Here is an 18915-nt window from a genome sequence, read left to right on the forward strand (position 1 = left end):
AGAGAATGAGGGGCAAGAGCTAAGAGAATTCTTTTTGGGGTGAGAAAATGTTCTGAAATTAGAAAGTGATGATAGTTACAAACTCTATGAATATACTAAGACCAACTGAACTGTGCACATTAAAAGGCTGAATTTTTTTGGTATGTGAAGTATATTTCAATTATCAGAACAACCACAAACACCATCTAAATATAAAGTTAAAATGATGTATTTTCAATTAATATAAACCAGAGGGTAAATACCCAGCATAAAAATCTGAGATTTCTCCTGAAACCCTTACCTCCTTGTCTTTACTATACTTATTCTGGTGAAGTTTCTTATATTTGTGCAGTCGCAACATATTATGAAGTTCTTCTCTGCTGAGATTGAGTTCTTCTTCTTCTTCTTCTTCTTCTTCTTCTTCATCATCATTGTCTTCACTCTGAGAATCTGCCTCACTGGATTCATCACTTAGCAGAATGCTCTGAAAAAGGGAGGAAATGGAAATGGAACCTCTGATATGAAGCAATTCCTTTTATAATCCAAGGGTTTTTTCCAGATCCCAAAACAATGACAAAAACAGCTGGAGGATAGTCATTCCAGTTTCCCTTATACTATTCTTTACCAATTCATCTAAAACACAAAAAGATACCAATTAAACCTAGTAGTCATGAATGAAAGAGCGCCAAAACATGAGAAATGCTATCAACAGCAACAAGGCTAAATTTCACTTAGTACATACGCCACACATAAGGTAATTTAAATAAATGTCAAATACCAAGGCAAAAAACTAAACAAAACCTAAAAAACTACTATAGGGCATAAAGGTATAATATAGAAAGCAAGCAGTGATGCCTAATAAAGGGGAAACAACCCCAAAATCCATTAACAGATGAACGGATAAACAAAATGTGGTATTATCCAGATAGCGAAGAATTATTCAGCCATTAAAATGAAGGAAGTAGTAGTGACATGTGCCACAACATGAATGAACCCTGAAAACATTATGCTAAGTAAAAGAAGCCAGACATAAAAGGCCACATTTTATGTTTTCATTTATATGAAATGTCCAGGATAGGCAAATCCACAGAGACAGAAAACAGGTTAGTGGTTCCCAAGGGCTGGGGAAAGTAGAGAAAGGGTGACTGTTAATGAACAGAGTTTCTTCGTGGAGTGTTGAAAATGTTCTGGAATTAGATAGTGGTAATGGCTGTATTAACTTTATGAAAGTACTAAAAATTATTAAATTATACACTTTAAAAGGGTAGATTTTATGGCATGTGAATTACATCTCAATTTTTAAAAATGTGATGGCCAAGCATAAGGTTACTGCATTCCCAACAGTTTAAAACCTCATTGATGTGAAGCTTATCAGGCCTTTTCCACATGAGCCTTTTCAGGCCTTTTCCACATGAGCCTTTTAAAGGGGCTGGTGATAAAAATAAAAGACTACTACCTTTAAATTACTTTGAGCTCTTCATAAGAAAAGTATAAAATAGAGAAATAATTAGTTTCAATAAAAGAAATGCTAACCTTAATTCAGTCTAGCTAATGACAGTAATCTTGTAAGAGTATAAACGAGATTGTCACTGCCTTGCTTACAAACACTCCAATTGCTTAGCACTGTGACAAGAGTGAAAATACAAATTCCGTAACATAGTGTACAAGGCCCAACGTGATCAGCTAAATAACCTCAGTTTCTACTATCCTCTCATTTACTGTGCTCCAGCTATACCAACCTCCTTTCTTCCCCAAACATACCAAGTTGCTTCCTTTCTCAGGACTTCTGCCATTGTTCCTTCTGACTGAAATGCTCGTATCTTAAACCTTCACATAGTTCCTTCTGATCATTCAGCAATCAGTTGAAATGTTACCTCTTTAAAGAAACTGTATTTATTTCTTATTTACAGGCTTACTCACTGCCTCCCTACATTAGAATGTAAGCTCCTCAGGGTAGGAACCCTATCTATCTACAACAGTATCTCCCAAGGCAGTATGTGCCAATCAACATCTGTTGAATGAATGAACTACTCAGTGACTAATAAAACAAACAGATTAATAATCCCGATTACAAGCCAGTGAGAGCAAGGATCTTATCTGATATATTTCTGTACTCCCTTGCTCGGTATAGGGCTTCATTCCCAAAAATGTATGCTAAAATGAACTTCGTTGAGTCCTCTAGATTTTTCTCTATAATCTCTTGAAAAACCACACCCAGAATAAAAGACTCATGTCTAGGAAAATCTCTGCCAATGTGCCATAATTAGTCAGTAACTTATCCTTCTATTTGTAATTTTAGTAGGTTATTTGAATTATAAACATTCTGCCTTATCTCTTACCTTTAGCCACTTTCTGCTTTTCTTCAACTTAGAGAAGTTATATAAATTCCCTTTGTCAGATTTTGTTTCTGTGTAAAGAAACATAGAGAATAAAAAAATGAAAGGACACTTGCCCCAAAAGAACTAATAGTCCAAAGAGGGATCTCACACCACACTGACCTGACTGTAGAACTCCATTCAATGAGTATGTGTTTAACATTCCAGAACTACTTGCTCCAGAAGTCTCACCAAGCAATGAATTTGGAGGTTCTTCCTTAACTTGTATCAAGGGATCCCCAGATTGGGGTAATAAAGGATTATTGTCATCCAGTCCATCTTCACTTTCATCACTATAAATTGAAGAATGGTGAATCCACAATAACAGCTGACCCAGCAAAATATTATAATTTATGGTTAGTAGACTGAACACTTTACAGAAGAAATTGATCCTCTGATTAAGCTGACTGTATTTTATTTGAAAGAAAGAAGGAAAAAAAAATCAGACATCCCAAAACCCATAAGATACTTGAACCATAAAATCTACAGGAATGATGGGAATCAGAAATGTGGTGAAACGTTATATTGGGAAGATGGGATACCATACCTAGAAATATTCCTGTTGAAGATGGCTGATGTTTGTCGCAGGAAATGGTCCAACCGGAGGGCCCTCTCCAGGTACTGAAGATAGAGGGGCTTTGCCAGCTCAGTGAAGCCGCCATCGTCCCCGGCACCCAACTCCGAGGCCATAGAACAAATCTGTCTTCATGCACAAGGGTTTCCGACTGCACGGCTGCAGAATGGAGATAAGTAGTGAGAGATGAAATGCTGTTCATTCTCCCTTTATTTTGCCTGCTTGCTATCAATGTGAAGAGAAATCAGACCTTCTAGACACAAGAAGAGAATACAGCAGTCTACAGAAAGACCATGATAAAGCTCTTGTTAGGCATTGCCTCCTAATGCAAATGCAGAAGTTAAAAGGATGAGAAAAACACCAAACTATAGAAATACTGTCACCTGTCACAATGAAAATTCTTGATACTTTTTTGAAGCAGTGCCTTAAAATTTATACTCAATTCTCTTTCATCTTACAGTTAATAATTACTCACAACTATCCAAATCTGTACCACAAGTTCACTGTTGTACACCTCATAGAGGAGCACATGTTCTCAGCATCACCCTTCAAAACAGCTGCTCCCTTTTTCACTTTGTATTTACATTCATACATATGTGTGAGGTAGTCCACTTACAAGGGAATAGATATACTGGCAGAGTATTTTACAATCCCTTATAAACAAGTCATAAAGTATAAAAATTTAGAGATGATTTAGAAAACCGGAACAAAGAGAATAAAACTGAGGGTGAGAAACCTGAGCATTCTCTTTGCTACCTTATGTTGTTAAGGACAATGTTAGACTAAGAACATCTTCAACTAGAGAATCAATCAGTGTAACAACCTTCTCCCCAACTGTCTTTCATGTAACATCTTCTACCTTATAACTGGTTATCTTTAAAGAGTTAAGGGGCTGAGCCAAGATTAAATAATGGGACAACACAGAGCAATTAGCCCACCATCTGACATACAGTGAGTACTCAGTAAATAGTAAATTACTTGTAAAAGTTCATAATCTAATAAATTAAGGTATAATCTTTAAAGGAAACCAGAACATCTTTATCTTAGGTTGTCTTCTTTTTATTACAAATTTTTTTAATTTCCTAATACAATCTTTCTCCTTAACAGAATGTTAAAAATTCTCTCCCAATTGAGCCACAGATTCAACATAATCTCTATTAAAATCCTAGTAGGCTTTTCTTTTTTTTCCCCCAGAAATTGACAAGCTGATTATTAAATTTATATGGACACACAAAGTAATTAGAATAGTCAATATAATTTTGAAAAAGTACAGGGCTTACTCACTTATACTTTCTGATTTTAAATATATCATAAAGCTACAGTCACCAGGACAGTGTGGTACTGGCATAAGGATAACCACACAGACCAATGAAATAGACCTGAAAAATCCAGAAATAAACCCTTACATTTATGGTCAATTAATTTTCAGTGAAGGTGCCAAGGCAATTTCAATGGGGGAAAGGACAGTCTTCAACAAACTGTGCTGGACGACTGAATATATAACACATATAAAAGTTGAATTTAGGGGCCTCCCTGGTGGCACAGTGGTTAAGAATCCTCCTGCCAACACAGGAGACACGGGTTCAATCCCTGGTCTGGGAAGATCCCACATGCTGCAGAGCAACTAGGCCCGTGAGCCACAACTACTGAGCCTGCACGTCTGGAGCCTGTGCTCCGCAACAAGAGAGGCCGCGACAGTGAGAGGCCTGCACACCGCGATGAAGAGCGGCCCCCACTTGCCACAACTAGAGAAAGCCCTCACACAGAAACGAAGACCCAACACAGCCAAAAATAAATAAATTAATTAATTAAAAAAAAATCGCACAGTGACCAATGAAATAGGTCCTTTTCTCACTTAAAAAAAAAAAAGTTGAATTTAAACCATTACCTCATACCATGCACAAAAATTAACTCAAAATGGATCACAGACCCAGGTGTAAAACCCCAAAATATAAAACTTCTACAAGAAAAAAAAAATCCTCATGACTTTAGATATGTATTTATAAAGAGCTCTTACAACTCAGTAAGAAGATAACTCAATTAAAAAATGGGCAAAAGACTGTGAACAGACATTTTACCAAAGAAGATATACAAGTGGCTTAACAGGCACATGGAGATGCTCAACATCAAAAATTGCAAATTAAGGGCTTCCCTGGTGGTGCAGTGGTTGACAGTCCGCCTGCCGATGCAGGGGACACAGGTTCGTGCCCTGGTCTGGGAAGATCCCACATGCCGCGGAGCAGCTGGGCCCGTGAGCCATGGCCACTGGGCCTGCGCGTCCGGAGCCTGTGCTCCGCAATGGGAGAGGCCACAACAGTGAGGGGCCCGCGTACCGAAGAAGAAAAAAAAAAATTGCAAGTTAAAATTACAGAGGGATACCGCTTTATACCCACTAGAACAGCTACAGTAAAAAGACAAAAACAATTGTTAGGGAAGATGTGGAACTGAAACTCTCATACATTGCTGGTGAAAATGTAAAATATTATAGCCACTATAGACAAATTTGGCAGTTGCTTGAAAATTTGAATATAGTTACCATATGACCTAGCACTTCCTCTCCCAGTTATCTATTCAAGAGAAATAAAAACACATGTCCACCACTCAAAGCCTTTTATGTGAATGTTCACAGCAGTATTATTCATAATAGTCAAAAAGTGAAATAATCTAAATGTCCATCAAATGGTGAATGAATAAATAAAATATGGCATGTCTGGACAATGGAATACTATTCAGCAATAAAAAGGAATAAACAATTGATACATGCAATAACATGAACGAACCTCAAAATTTTATGTTAAGTAAAAGAATCCAGACACAAAAGACCACATACTGTAGAATTCCATTTATATGAAATATCCAGAAAAGGAAATCTATAGAGCAAAAAGTAGATCAGTGGTTCACTGGGGGTACAAAGGGGGAGTGACTACCAATGGATACTAGAGATCTTTTTTAGGGGAGGTAGAAATGTAAATCCACATTGTGGTGATGTTTGCACAATTTTGTAATTTTGCTAAAAATCACTGAATTGTATATTTAAATGAGGTGAATTTCATGGTATATAAAATATCAATCTTGGGAACAGTTAAAGAAAAAAGGTTAAAAAATACTTTAGGGCTTTCCTGGTGGTGCAGTGGTTGAGAATCCGCCTGCCAATGCAGGGGATATGGGTTCGAGCCCTGGTCCGGGAAGAACCCACATGCAGCTCCATGCGCCACAACTACTGAGCCTGCACGCACTCTAGAGCCCGTGAGCCACAGCTACTGAAGCCCGTGCACCTAGAGCCCATGCTCCGCAACAAGAGAGGCCACTGCAATGAGAAGCCCACACAATGCAAGGAAGAGTAGCCCCTGCTCGCCTCAAATAAAAAGAAAGCCTGTGCGCAGCCATTAAGACCCAACACAGCCAAAACTAAATAAATAAATTAATTTAAAAAAATACTTTAAATACTTTTTAATAAAAGTCTTTTATAAACGACTTCAATAAATTCTACTTTTCAAAATGAGACCTAACAGGTACCCATTCCAGAAGATTTCAAAGAAACTTGGTTTTAAAAATAAAGCAAAACTATCTTAGAGAATACATATAATTCATCTTGATATACATACATACAAATTAAAGCATATAAAATTGCTGCTTGGAAGACCTAAATAGACATTTCTCCAAAGAAGGCATACAGATGGCCAACAGGAACACGAAAAGATGCTCAACAATGCTAATTATCAGAGAAATGCAAATCAAAACTACAATGAGGTATCACCTCATACCCATCAGAATGGCCATCATCAAAAAGTCTACAAATAATAAATGCTGGAGAGGGTGTGGAGAAAAGGGAACCCTCCTACACTGTTGGATGGGGTTCCTTAAAAAACTAAAAATAAAGTTACCATATGATCCAGCAATCCCACTCTTGGGCATATATCCAGAAAAGACAAAAACTCCATCATCAAAAAGTCTACAAATAATAAATGCTGGAGAGGGTGTGGAGAAAAGGGAACCCTCCTACACTGTTGGATGGAGGTTCCTTAAAAAGCTAAAAATAAAGTTACCATATGATCCAGCAATCCCACTCTTGGGCATATATCCAGAAAAGACAAAAACTCTAATTCGAAAAGATACATGCACCCCAATGTTCACAGTAGCACTGTTTATAATAACCAAGACATGGAAGCAACAGATGAATGGATAAAGAAGATGTAGTATACATAAACAATGAAATATTATTCAGCCAGAAAAAGAGTGAAATATTGCTATTTGCAGCAACATGGATGGACCTAGAGATTATCATACTAGTGAAGTCAAATAGAGAAAGACAAATATTATATGCCATCACTTACACATGGCATCTAAAAAATAATACAAATGAACTTATTTACAAAACAGAAACAGACTCACAGACATAGAAAACAAACTTATGGTTACCAAAGGGGAAAGGGGGGAGGGGGATAAGTTTGGAGTATGGGATTAACAGATACACACCACTATATTAAAATAGATAAACAATAAGGATTTATTGTGTGTGTGTGTGTGTAACTGAACCACTAGGCTGTACACCTGAAACTAACACAATATTGTAAATCATCTATAGTTGAATGAAAAAAAAGAAAAAAAATTGTTGCTTGGCACCCTCCTAAGATTTTATTACAAAATAACTGATATCATGCTCGGGCTTCCCTGGTGGCGCAGTGGTCAGGAATCCGCCTGCCAATGCAGGGGACACAGGTTCGAGCCCTGGTGCGGGAAGATCCTACATGCCGTGGAGCAATTAAGCCCATGTGCCACTACTGAGCCTGTGCTCTAGAGCCCGCGAGCCGCAACTACTGATCCTGCGTGCCACAACTACTGCAGGCTGCGCACCTAGAGCCCGTGCTCTGCAACAAGAGAAGCCACCGCAATGAGAAGCTCGCGCACTGCAACGAAGAGTAGCCCCCGCTTGCCGCAACTAGAGGAAGCCCACGTGCCAACAACAAAGACCCAGTGCAGCCAAAAATAAAAATAATAAATTTATTTTAAAAAATTGATATTATGTTCTACCTACTTAATTTAGCTGATAATAAAAATGGTCCTAATTAAGGCGGTATGAAGGTATGACTACAAAGAAATACTGGGTGATTCAAAAGGAACTACTTTTGTGTGTGTGTGTGTGTGTGTGGTACATGGGCTTCTCACTGTTGTGGCCTCTCGCGTTGCGGAGCACAGGCTCCGGACATGCAGGCTCAGCGGCCATGGCTCACGGGCCCAGCCGCTCCGCGGCACGTGGGATCTTCCCAGACTGGGGCACGAACCCGTGTCCCCTGCATCGGCAGGCGGACTCTCAACCACTGCGCCACCAGGGAAGCCCAAAAGGAACTACTTTTAAAATAATTCCTTAGTATCTGGGCTGCATAATAACATGAAGTCAAAACCAATTTGTCCAGGAAAGATCAGAGTTACTTGTATGGTCTTACAATGCTCAATGTGCCCCCTGTGACACCAAGTACACATCAATCCTATAGTCTGATTCTCCCAGAATCACCTCTGTAGCATATCACCATTGATAGTTGAAACAGCAGCCATGAAATAGCACTTTCTTATTTCCACAAGGCTAAAGGAGGAGGTGCATGAAGTTCATGACATATCTCCACAAGAAGTCTTATGATGATATCTGGAGAGTCAAGGAATATTTTTAAAGTGTTTGATTAGATTTTTACTATTGTAAAATATACATAACATAAAATTTACCACTTCAATCATCTGTAAGTAGAAAATTCAGTGGCATTGAGTACATTCACATGTACTCACACACACAGACTACTGCTGCCTAATTTGGCTTCCCACCTCCAGGTACTTCTCCCTCTGATCCATCTTTGCAGCTACTTCCAGATCAGTATTCCCAAAACATCACTCTGATTATGTTGTTATCCCACAATAGCTTTCCAAAATCCAATGAAGTCTAAATTCCTCAACCAGAGATTCAAAGACCTTTATCATCTGGCTTCAAGCTACTTTTCCAATTTTACTATTTCCCTATACTCGACACAAATTAAGAATACCCTGAAAATGTCTCTTAACTTCCTCTCAGATCCATCCCAATATTCACGTGAAGAGCTCTTTAAAACTCCTCCAACCACAGGGTCTTACTGCCATTTCAAAGGATTAATACATGATGTTAGAGCAATTCACCATTGATTGGCCTGGTCCATACCCTGAACTCTGGCTCTTTAATCCTGATTATCCTACAGCTGGACTATGATCACCCTTTAGGTCCCCTGACTAAGCTTGATATCCATGGTAAAGTGTCTGCCTTCAAATCATACTCACATGTATCAGACTTACCTACCTGTATCCATATATGGTCCTGGACTGAACTGCTTTGCACTCTCTAATTACTGCTATGCCTTTATGGATGCTGTCTTGCCCTTATCCTATGAATAATGTCTCTGTAAGAAAAGTCTCACCAAGCTGAAATGAAATCCTTCAAAGTCAAAATGAGTGAAATACACTGTTCCAGTAAACACTTTTAGATTATTCTTAGCTAAGACTATTCTCTTCTTTGAACATCTGTATGGTTATTTATGGAAAGCATGGCACTTATATGATCTTACAGTCTATTAACTGTATGCATGCACACCTTAGCTCCCTTACTAAACAAACTTACTAAACTATTTGGGCAAAGAGTCCCTCTCATGAATCTATTTGGTTCTGATATTTACAAATGACCATATTAATTTGCTTTTCAAAGCACAGTCTTAAATGTCAAGGCTACAAAACTCTAGTTCTAATGTTACTTTCTGTATAAAGACAATCTGTAGTCAATGACCACAGGTCTCTACTCATATCCTGGACACCTGATTTGGGGACAAAAGTTTAAATAAGACAAATCAAAAGATAACAAAAGTCGGGTAACTTAAGCAGAATGTGTTCAATCATTCATTATCCATCCCTGTTGAACAAGAATAGGAGAATGCATGAACTGAGTATCTTTCAGGGAATCCTCCTTAATATCTGTCTCTCAGGCAAGCCTAAATAAGTATGGGGAGGTGAGAGATCAAGGTGTTACTTCTAGACAAGAACCTGAAGGACACCTGCATCAACTGCCAATTCTTAGCTGAGGACAGAATTTCCATCTTTCTCCAAATGAAAAGCCTAACAAAGATATCTACTTGGAGGGAAAGCCATCCTATCTCTGAATAGAGATGAGCTAAGAGGCACCGTTCAAACAGTAGCCTAGTCTAAGAAACTGTTTTTAGTTTGGATTTTAATTATTTTTTAATCTTTTTTTCCTAACAGCAATGGTTAAGAACATGATATATCATGACCACCTAATAAAACACTCAGTCACAATTATGACCATTAAGTATTTGTCCTAAGACCTACACATTTAGACTTTCCATACTTAATGCTATTTTCACTTCTGATTTCTCTTTATAAATGCTACCCCAAATTGGTTTCATACCAATCATTTAGAGAAGCATTTCCCAAATTTTGCTTCTCTGAGTACGACGTCAAGATATTAACAAATGACCATGAATATTAAAAATATTAATGCATTGAAGTCAGACTTAAGATTCTTTAGTCTTCAATATGCTAATGTGCTCTTAGTCTCTCTCCAAGAGGAATTCCCAACTTATTTGACCATTCTGCGGCAAAATACTCATTGAAATATCTCAGAGAAGACCAGATTGAGACTCACTGAATTAGTCAGATATCTAAAGAGAGTTCAATCATAACTGCCTTTAAGAAGTAATTCCTGGCTTCCCTGGTGGCGCAGTGGTTAAGAATCTGCCTGCCAATGCAGGGGACACAGGTTCGATCCCTGGTCCAGGAAGATCCCACATGCCGCGGAGCAACTAAACCCGTGTGCCACGACTACTGAGCCTGCGTTCTAGAGCCCGCGAGCCACAACTACTGAGCCCATGTGCTACAACTACTGAGCCTGCACTCTAGAGCCCGTGCTCCACAACAGGAGAAGCCACCGCAATAAGAAGCCCGCGCACCGCAAGGAAGAGTAGCCCCAGCTCTCCGCAACTAGAGAAAGCCGGCGAACAGCAACGAAGACCCAGTGCAGCCAAAAATAAAATAAATTAAATAATTTTTTTAAAAAAGAAGTAATTCCTAAATTTATCAATACTAGCACAGAAAAGCCTGAGTAAAGGTACAGCTCTTATGGGAACAACTATAGCTTTAAAGCATTTAAAGGACTAAAGACAGTCTGTAGCAGGTTATAGGCTGTAGCTCACAAAAAAGGCCAAGTATTAAGGTAACAAAATAACTGGCTTTCCCACCTGCACTCCCCCATAACTCAGGCAATCTGTGACCCAAACCTACTACGACTGAATGTGATTTGCTGAATCAGAGCTACAGGCTACACTGATAATTTGCAGAGCTATGGCACAAATAGCAGGATCAGGCCAAATAAGTAAACTCCATAATATTTTAAAAGACAGAAATAAGACCAAAAAAAGAATGGAGATGCTATTTTCACATGAATATTAAAGCAACATTTCACTCATTCAGCTATTCAATTGCTGAACTCTAAGTGTAGTGTAGAAAAAGATATTCCTTCAGAGAATTTAGTCTAATAGGGAATTTAAGGCTCAAATAACCACAATAAAAAGCACACATGGGAAGTCACTTAAGAGACATACAGATAAAGTGCCATGGGAATTCAGAAAAAAAGTATTACTCATGAGTGTCAGACTATGTTTAATGTTAAGTGAGGAATGTGCATTATTTACACACACCTACAACTCTGAATGAGGAAACAGCAGGTTAGGATATGGATCCTTCTGTATGATCAAATGAACAGAAAACGAGAAGTGTGATGAATACAATCATCTAAAATTTAATGCTTCCAACTCCCCACAAAGAAAAGCCCATGCCTAATGGCTGTACCAGTGAATTTTACTGAACATTTAAAGTAGAATTAATACCAATCCTTCACAAACTCTTCCAAATAATAGAAAAAAAAATTCTATGACACCAGCATTACCTTGATTTCAAAACCAGGCAAAGACATCAAGAGAAAACTACAGTCAGCCCTCCATATCCACAGATGCAGAGCCCACAGATATGGAGAGCTGACTCTACCATTTTATATAAAGGACTTGAGCTTCCACAAATTTTGGTATCTGCAGGGGGTCCTGGAAACAATTCCCCATGGATACCGAGGTATGACTATACAGACTAATATCCCTTTTAATATAGACACAAAAATCCTCAACAAAATACAGGTGACCCTTGAACAACATGGGGGTTTGGGGCACTGACCCTCCTTGCAGTTGAAAATCCACATATAACTTTACAGTCAGCCCTCCATATGTGCAGTTCCATAACTAAGGTTACATATCTACAGTTCTGCATTCATGGATTCAATCAACCATAGATGGTGTAGTAAGCAGTTATTGAAAAACAATCCACATATAAGTAGACCCATGCTACAAACCACATTGTTCAAGGGTCAACTGTATTATATGCTGAAAGCAGCAGCATATAAAAGGAACAATACACCATTACTAAGGTAGAATTTATCCTAGGAATGCAAGGTTGGTGTAATATCTGCAAATCAGTCAATGTGCTATACTGCATTAAAGCATAAAACCCACTTGATCATCTCAACAGAAACAGAAAAATGATTTGACAAAATCCAACACCATTCCAAAATAAAAACACTCAACAAACTAGGAACAGAAGGGAACTCCCTCGGGACTTCCCTGGTGGTCTAGTGGTTAAGACTCCGCCCTTCCACTGCAGGGGGCACAGGTCTGATCCCTGGTTGGGGAAATAAGATGCCACATGCCACACGGTGTGGCCAAAAAATAAAATTAAAAAAAAAAAAAGGAAGAGAACTCCCTCAACCTGATAAAGGACATTTATGAAAAACTCATGGCTAACATCAGACCTAATAGTGAAAGACAGAATGCTATCCCCCTTAAGATCAGAAACAAGACATGGTTGTCTGCTTTCACAACCTCTGTTCAAAACTGACTGAAGATTCTAGCCAGGGCAATTAGGAAAAGGAAGGGAGGGAGGGAGTGCAGGCACCCAGCTTGGAAAGAAAGAAGTAAAATTATCTCTATTTATAGATGACATGATCTTGTACACAGATAGATAATCCTAAGGAATGCACTAAAAAAAATGATTAGAACTAATAAATAAGCTCAGTAATCTTGTGGGACACAATATCAATATACAAAAATCAATTATATTTCTATATACTAGTAATGAACAATCTGAAAATGAAATTAAGAAAATAATTCCATTTACAATATCATCAAAAAGAACAAAATACTTAACAAAAGAACTACAAGACATTGTTGAAAGAAATTAAAGAACTAAATAAATGAAGACATCCCATGGGTCATGGATCAAATGATTTAACATTTTTAACATGTCAAAAATATACAGATCAAATGTAATTCTTATCAAAATATCAAAACCCAAGCTGCCTTTTTTGCAGAAATAGACAAGCTGATTCTAAAATTCAGGGAGAGACTTGCCTGGTGGCGCAGTGGCTGGGAATCCGCCTGCCAGTGCAGGGGACACAGGTTCAAGCCCTGGTCTGGGAAGACCCCACATGCTGTGGAGCAGCTAAGCCTGTGCGCCACAACTGCTGAGCTTGCGCTCTGGAGCCCACAAGGCACAACTATGAGCCTGAGAGCCACAACTACTGAAGCCCGTGCGCCTGGAGCCCGTGCTCCACAACAGGAGAAGCCACCACAATGAGAAGCCTGTGCACCGCAGCGAGGAGTGGCCCCTGCTCGCTGTAACTAAAGGAGGCCCACACGCAGCAACAAGGACCCAATGCAGCCAAAAATAAATAAATAAATTTTTATAAAATTCAGGGAATTGCCTGGTGGTCCAGTGGTTAAGACTCAGCAATTCCACTGTTGTGACCTGGTTTCTATCCCTGGTCAGGGAGCTAAGATCCTGCAAGCCATGGCATGGCCAAAAGAATAAATAAAAATAAAATAACATTCATATGTAAATGCAAGGGACCTAGGACAGCCAAAACAATCTTGAAAATGACAAAGTTGGAGGATTCATACTTCTGATTTCAAAACTTACTACATGGGGCTTCCCTGGCGGCGCAGTGGTTAAGAATCTACCTGCCAATGCAGGGGACACGGGTTCGAGACCTGGTCCAGTAAGATCCCACATGCCGTGGAGCAGCTAAGCCCAGGCACCACAACTACTGAGCCTGCGCTTTAGAGCCTGCATGCCACAACTACTGAAGCCCACGCGCCTAGAGCTCGTGCTCCGCAACAAGAGAAGCCACCGCAATGACAAGCCCGCACGCCGCAACAAAGAACAGCCCCCGCTCACCGCAACTAGAGAAAGCCTGCGCGCAGCAACGAAGACCCAATGCAGCCAAAAATAAATAAAGATAAATAAATTTTTTTTAAAAAGAGAGAAAAAAACAGGTGGAGACACAACTCACTTAAAAAAAAAAACTTACTACACAGCTGTAGTAGGTATTAAGATGTGTGGTGCTGATGTAAGGCTAGAAATATAAATCAGTGGAACAATTGAGAGTCCAGAAATAAACCCTTACATTTATAGTCAACTGATGTCCCACAAGGGTGTCAAGATAATCCAATGGGGAAAGAACAGCCTTTTCAACAAATGGTGCCATGACAACTGTACAGTAACGTGCAAAAGAATGAAGCTGGAACTCTTCCTTACACTACACACAAAAATTAACTCAAAAGAGATCACAGACCTAAATTTAAGAGCAAAATCTATAAAACTCTTAGAAGAAAACATAAGGGTAAATCTTCATGACCTTGGATGAGGTAATGGCTTCTTAGATATATACCAATAGCAAAATCAACAAACGGAAAAACAGATAAACTGGACTTAGTATCTTTAGTGCTGTAAATGATACTATCAAGAAATTGAAAACTCACAAATAGGAGGAAATATTTGCAAATCATGTATCTGATAAGGGACTGATACCCAAAATATATTTCTAAAAGCTCTTAAAACACAGTAACAAAAAGACAAGTAACCCAATTTAAAAATGGGCAAAGGGGACTTCCCTAGTGGTCCAGTGGTTAAGACTCTGAACTTCTACCGCAGGGGACGTGGGTTCAATCCCTGGTCAGGAAACTAAGATCCCACGTGCCACATGGCACAGCCAAAAATTTTTTTTAAAGAAATTAATTAATTAAGAATGCCAAAGGATGTGAATAGATATTTCTCCCAAGGGGCCATTTCAATGGCTAATAAGCACATGAAAAGATGATTTAACATCATTAGCCATCAGGGAAATACAAATCAAAACCACAATAAAGGGCTTCCCTGGTTGCGCAGTGGTTAGGAGTCCGCGTGCCAATGCAGGGGACACGGGTTCGAGCCCTGGTCTGGGAAGATCCCACATGCCACGGAGCTACTAAGCCCGTGTGCCACAACTACTGAGCCTGCGCTCTAGAGCCTGCAAGCCACAACTACAGAGCCCATGTGCCACAACTACTGAAGCCTGCGTGCCTAGAGCCCATGCTCCGCCACAAGAGAAGCCACGACAATGAGAAGCCTGCACACCACAATGAAGACTAGCCCCCGCTCACCGCAACTACAGAAAGCCCACGCACAGCAACAAAGACCCAACACAGCCATAAATAAATAAATAAATAAATAAATTTATATTTAAAAAACCACAATAAAACCCACTAGAATGGTTATAATAGAAAAGATAGATAGTAACAAGGGTTGACAAGGATGTAGAGAAACTGGAACACTCATACATTGCTAGTGGGAATGTAAAATGGTGCAGCCATGTGGGAAAAGTCTGACAGTTTCTCAAAAGGTTAAACATATGTTAACCTTTGACCGAGCAAATCCACTTCTAGGTATACCCAAGAGAAATGAAAACATAGGTCCACAAAAAAACTTAGACATGAATCTTCATAGTAATACTCACAATAGCCAAAAGGTGGAAACAACACAAATGTCCACGAACTGATGAATGGATTAATAACATGTGGTATATCCATACAATGGAATATTATTTGTCAATAGAAAGAGATGGAATACTAACAGATGCTATAACGCAGATGAACCTTGAAAATATTATGCTAAATAAACAAGCCAGTAAACAAAGGCCTCATACTGTATGGTTACATTTATGAGCTATCCAGAAAGGCAGCTCTATAGAAACAAAAAAATGATCAGTGGTTGTGTGGGACAGAGGGTTGGGACAGGGGTTAAGTGGGGAATGGTGTATGACTGCTAATAAGCAGGAGTTTCTTTGGGGGCTGATGAAAATGTTCTAAACTGACACTGAGATTAACTGTTCCAACTCTGTGAACATATTAAAACCAATGAATATACTAAAACCATATATATTTTAAATGGTGAATTTTATCAACTGGGAATTACATCTCAATAAACATGTTAAACTGTGTCATTTCTGCACAGAAAAAAAAATACAGTTAAAAAGTAAATGATAGGGCTTCCCTGGTGGCGCAGTGGTTGAGAGTCCACCTGCCGATGCAGGGGACATGGGTTTGTGTCCAGGTCCGGGAAGATCCCACATGCCGCGGAGCGGCTAGGCCCGTGAGCCATGGCCGCTGAGCCTGTGCGTCCGGAGCCTGTGCTCCCCAACGGGAGAGGTCACAACAGTGAGAGGCCCGCATACCGCAAAAAAAAAAAAAAAAAAGTTAATGATAAATTGTGAAAAATATTTGCAACACTTTACAAATTTAAATCTCATATAGAGGGTTCTTACAACATTCTAACAGTAGCATAATACCTCCAACACATAGAACCCACCCGATAATTTTCTGTTTAAAAAGACTGTTACTATTATTATCCCACTTAACAGATAAGGAACCAAAGGCTTACACATGTCAAGTAACTTGCTCAAGGTCATACCACTTAATACAGAATGTGGATTTGAATCCAGACAATCTGACTCCTGAGTCCTCACCTGTAACCGCTATAAGACTAGAAATTTATTATATAAAGGGAATCATACTGCATGTATACTTTTGTATCTGGATTCTTTTCCTTTTAGTATGCTTTTGAGATTCATCCATGTTACTACATATAGTTCACTCCTTTTTGTTGCTGAATCAGATTCCATTACAAGAATGAATATAACCACAATTTGTTTATCTATTCTCCTGTTGATGGATATTTGGGTTTTCGTTTCTCTTTGGGTAAATTCCTAGCAATGGAACTGCTAGGTCATAGGTAGGTACATGTTTACCCTTATAAGAAACCACCAAGCAATTTTCCAAAGTGGTTCTCCTATTTTACACTCCCACCAACGAGCAAGAATTCTACTTGCTTCCCATCTTTGTCAACAGTTGGTATTATAACATCTCACTGTGGTTTTCATTTGTACATCCCTGGTGACTGATGAAGTTGAGCATCGTTTCACACGCTTAATGGCCATCTGTATAAATTCCCTTGTGAAATGTCTGTTAAAGTTTTTTGACCACATTTGAGAAAATTTTAGTCCTCTTATTACTGAGTTATAGAAGTCCTTGATGTATCATAGATGTAATTCTTTTGTCAGATGTACGTATTACTATTACATCCTTAATGTACATTCTCCCCTAATTCACCTATAGATTTCTCAATCAACTCCCAGAAGGGTTTTTGAAGAAACTAACAAGCTCCGCCTAAAATTTATATGGAGACTTCGCTGGTGGCACAGTGGTTGGGACTCCATGCTCCCAATTCAGGGGGCCCGGGTTCAATCCCTGGTCAGGGAACTAGATCACACATGCATGCCGCAACTAAGAGGTCTCATGCCACAACTATGGAGCCCGTGAGCCACAACTAAGGAGCCTGCCTGTTGCAACTAAGACCTGGTGCAACCAAATAAATAAATATTTTTAAAAAGTAAAATAAAATAGGGCTTCCCTGGTGGCGCAGTGATTAAGAATCCACCTGCCAGTGCAGGGGAAATGGGTTCGAGCCCTGGTCTGGGAAGATCCCACATGCCGCGGAGCAACTAAGCCTGTGTACCACAACTACTGAGCCTGCACTCTAGAGCCCGCAAACCACAACTACTGAGCCCGAGCCCGTGCTCCGCAATAAGAGAAGCCACCACAATGAGAAGCCCGTGCACCGCAACAAAGAGTAGCCCCCACTCACCCCAACTAGAGAAAGCCTGTGCACAGCAACGAAGACCCAATGCAGCCAAAAATAAAATAAAATAAAATAAAATAAAATAAAATTTTTAAGGAAATACAAAGGATCTAGAGTAGTCCAAACAAGTTTGGAAAAGATGACCAAAGTTGGAGTTTACACTGATTCCAAGACTAACTAAAAGTTTCAGTAATCAAGATGGTACCGCATTGGCGTAAGGATAGGCAAATCAATGGTACAGAATAGAGTCCAGAAAGAGACCCACACTTACACAGTCACACTGTTCTTGACAAAGGCACTACAACAATTCAACAGAGAAAGGAAAGTTTTTCTGACAAATGGTGCTGGAACACTGGACATCTATATGGAGGAGGGGGAGGGGGAGAGATTGAACCTCAAACCCCTACACCTCATGCCATACACAAAAGTGAAGTGAGAGATGAGTCAGACTTAAATAAAAAGTTAAAATGATAAAGCTTCTAAAAGAAAACGTAAGAACATATCTTTGTGACCCTGATGTAGGTAAAAATTAGATAGGACACAGGAAGCTCTAACCATAAAAGAAAATATTGATAAACTGACTTCGTCAAAATTAAAAACTTCTACACTAAAAAAATTGTTAATCATTCTTTGCTTGGTTTCATTCTTTATCAGTTTGCAAGGGTATCAAAAAAATCAGTCTGTAGAGAGAGGGCATTACGGCAAATTATATGTAATCAGGGGTAGTGGTCCTCTCTGCCATATCCATGCCAAATAAAGGTGCAAATTCCCTTTAACACAAACATTGTAACCTTACCAGGATTCTCATGAAGTCTGATGGGTTCCAAGGCCACCCAGAATTACTCCAGCAGATCCTGATTACATTTTCCCTTTTGCAGCTTAGATTAGGATTTGATTTCTAGCCATGGC

At 39.2% G+C, this 18915-nt stretch overlaps 1 protein-coding gene across 4 annotated transcripts in view; it reads right to left on the minus strand.

Moving 5' to 3' along the window:
* Window positions 1-18915, minus strand: part of INO80 (INO80 complex ATPase subunit) — a 130925-nt gene that overhangs the window by 99470 nt on the left and 12540 nt on the right. For all 4 annotated transcript variants that reach the window (XM_060096632.1, XM_060096631.1, XM_060096630.1 and 1 more), the window contains exons 2-5: window positions 2902-3087; window positions 2478-2647; window positions 2319-2386; window positions 281-463 (exon numbers count right to left, since the gene is read on the minus strand). In XM_060096632.1, the coding sequence (XP_059952615.1) occupies window positions 281-463; window positions 2319-2386; window positions 2478-2647; window positions 2902-3044 (564 nt within the window). In that variant the 5' untranslated portion in view covers window positions 3045-3087. The remainder of the gene's footprint in view (window positions 1-280; window positions 464-2318; window positions 2387-2477; window positions 2648-2901; window positions 3088-18915) is intronic.

This window comes from Mesoplodon densirostris, chromosome 4 (genome assembly GCF_025265405.1).
Source record: "Mesoplodon densirostris isolate mMesDen1 chromosome 4, mMesDen1 primary haplotype, whole genome shotgun sequence".
NCBI classification, from domain to species: Eukaryota; Metazoa; Chordata; class Mammalia; order Artiodactyla; family Ziphiidae; genus Mesoplodon; species Mesoplodon densirostris.